The sequence below is a fragment of the Cryptotermes secundus genome, unplaced genomic scaffold, assembly GCF_002891405.2.
Source record: "Cryptotermes secundus unplaced genomic scaffold, Csec_1.0 scaffold1858, whole genome shotgun sequence".
NCBI lineage: Eukaryota > Metazoa > Arthropoda > Insecta > Blattodea > Kalotermitidae > Cryptotermes > Cryptotermes secundus.
The window spans coordinates 40,149-42,968 of record NW_019735490.1 but is presented as its reverse complement, the minus strand read 5'-3'; the positions used below and the strand labels follow the sequence as shown (position 1 = coordinate 42,968).

General features: G+C 40.5%; 1 protein-coding gene across 1 annotated transcript in view; it reads right to left on the bottom strand.

The window, feature by feature from the left end:
* Positions 1-1,344: 1,344 nt before the first annotated feature.
* The window catches only part of LOC111869476 (fatty acid synthase), a 40,031-nt gene continuing 38,555 nt past the window's right edge, over positions 1,345-2,820 (bottom strand). The window contains exons 16-18 of the mRNA XM_033753446.1: positions 2,522-2,630; positions 1,809-2,066; positions 1,345-1,376 (exon numbers count right to left, since the gene is read on the bottom strand). Coding sequence (XP_033609337.1) covers positions 1,345-1,376; positions 1,809-2,066; positions 2,522-2,630 — 399 coding nt within the window. The remainder of the gene's footprint in view (positions 1,377-1,808; positions 2,067-2,521; positions 2,631-2,820) is intronic.

Here is a 2,820-nt window from a genome sequence, read left to right as displayed (position 1 = left end):
TTCATTACTGATGTTGGACAACCACACATAGCGCTAACCTTACTTCCAGCACAATAAACAAACGACTAGTGTGCAAGGGCACATTGTCACTGTGTTTCCCCGAGTTCCCACCAGATGTTCATACCGTAAGCAAATTCCAGTGTTACCAAATTGCGCGCCATGTGAGTTATACGTGGTGACCCATTTTCATTTGACTACAACTTATATTTAAACTATGGGGGGAATCAACCACTAAGAATGTTGAGAATATGGTATTTAAATGGATTCAATATTTAATATTTTAACCTATTAAAATAGTTTTTAATATATATATTTTTTAATATTTTAAGACTCTTAATACTTGTTTAATACATTTTTAAAGCAGTATAGAAACACAACCACTTGATCTGTGCATATAAAGATGATTAACAAAAGAGGAAGAAGCACACCAAATTTCTTTTTTGGTTTATTATAAAACACAATTATAAGTACAATATATGGCCCCATATAGAGGGGCACAATTCAATAGTATAAGGATTTTTAATATATCACCTGATGACAGCACTCTGTGCCAAAACATGCTGCAACACTGTATGAAAAATAAACTCAGTTATGCACACTGAAATATGAGCGACTCATTTGGAATATTGTTGTGTCTGACAGGACAAACAGAACTCATACATAGGTTGGATAAAAAGTAGTGGCAACGGCTCTATAGTTCTGAAATGACTTTATTACCTGAGGTAAACACACTTACATTCCTTCAATATAATCGCCCCCAATGTGTACCACCTTCTGCCAAATTTGTGGAAGGCGTCGTACACCATCAGTGTGTCCACTTATGTTGATGTCCAGCAGTGACCGCCCTACAGCATGAATAATCTCCTCTCTTGTGTTGTAATGTAACCCTTGCAGTAGTTCTTTCATTTTGGCAAAGAGATCATAATAGCATGGACTCATATCAGGTGAGTATGGCAGATATTGCAGCATCTCCCATCACCAGCAGCAAAGGAGATCCTTGACAGCATCAGCAGTATGAGCCCTTGCATTGTCACGAAGGATGTTGCGGTTTGTTGCCAACAAGTGTCGTCGCTTTCTCATGAGTGCTGGACAAAGGTGATTACGCAGGAAACTGCAGTAGTAGGCAGGGTTTACTGTCTGTCACTGAGGTAAAGTGTAGTGCAGTATCACTCCATCAATGTGATATGCCACAATGAACATTGTCTTCACATTACTCTGTGTAGGGCGCACTTTCTTTGGATAGGATAGCCAGAATGCTTCCATTCATTTGAATGTTGCTTCAAGTGCGGTTCGTATGAGCAAGCCCAAGTTTTGTCCAGAGTGATGATCCTTCTAAGGAAGTCATCACCCTCCTTCTAGTACTGGTCCAACAAGTCCTGTGCAATTGCATCACACTGCCATTGTTGCACCTCAGACATTGCATGAGGTACCCAACGCACTGCAATTTTGCGGTATCCAAGAATATCATGCAGAATGTGGAGCACGGTTTAGTGACATACGCCTACCTCAGCAGCTAACTCCCATGCAGCCCATCGACAATAAACATCCAGCAAATAAGCAAGAAGCTGAATTGTGTGGTTGTCAACATGGGGTCGTCCTGAACGACGGCTGTCCTGAATGGCATCCCTCCGTTCACAGAACAATTTCACCCATTGTGCAACTGTGTGATATGGCAAAGCAGCATCACCACATTGTATATCTACAGGATAGGGTCACATTAGGCAGTGTATTACTTGTACTGCATGGTATCACTGTCAAAGATAGGAGATTAAAACTATTCACATAGTACAGCATACAGTGGTACCCACCGTGGTTGTCTGCGCAAACAAGGCCACAGAAGAGCCCTTGGTACTCATATCCACGCAGTCGAAGATACTTATAGATGTCTCGTGATGAAAGTTCAAGCAGTTCATCATTGACAATAGGCCTGGGAGCCTCCAGTGCCACCATTTCATGGGAGACCTTCATGGGCACCCGCACCAAACCACTCACAACTGGTGTATTACTCTCTGTTACTTCAAACTTCCCACTCACTTTCAGGATCATAACAGTAAAGTGAAGTTCTCCTGTAAAAGGGCAGTTGAATAATAAAACAGTGGGCACTTAGCAGCAGGCTATTCAGGTGGATGCTTTTACCAGACGTAGCCCAACTGTGCTAAGGTCAGAGCAGAGCTCTGAATTAATTACATGAAGAAAAGTGATTTTATATACAAGATTACAATAACAAGCTACAATTTTCAACCAGCCAAAGAGACAAACGAATTAACTAGCCTTTTATATTCTGACAAACGGTCATACAGCCAACGAGTTGTGTAGGCTACAGCAGAATTATCTGTTGCACATCTTCTCATAAATTTCAGCAATTTTCTTGGCTTATCATTGGTTTTCATTTCCAAGATTTCACTATGAAGCAGGAAGGTTGAAAAGCTGTATATATTTGTGAAAGCGGCAGACATAAAAGCATTCACCATCCAGATTTGCCATACATACTAAGTGTAATGAACTATGCTATTACACGAACCTTGCTTGGGTATGCTAGTAGCCCTGTGGAACCGTACATCCTCAAACACAATTGGTACTTCAGTATAATTTTGTCCAGTCATCAGCCCAACTGATTTCCACACAAGTTCCTGTACAAGATAATCATCAAATCAAGCGTTGCCACTGGATCACAGGACTAGTGTAAAGTATGTACTCATGGATATTGTCATGTGTAGGGGTGAATTTAGGCAAGGTTTTGATTGGCGATCGTATCTATTTAACACTTATATATATATATATATATATATATGAGAGGGCATACAAGCAATTACAGAACCA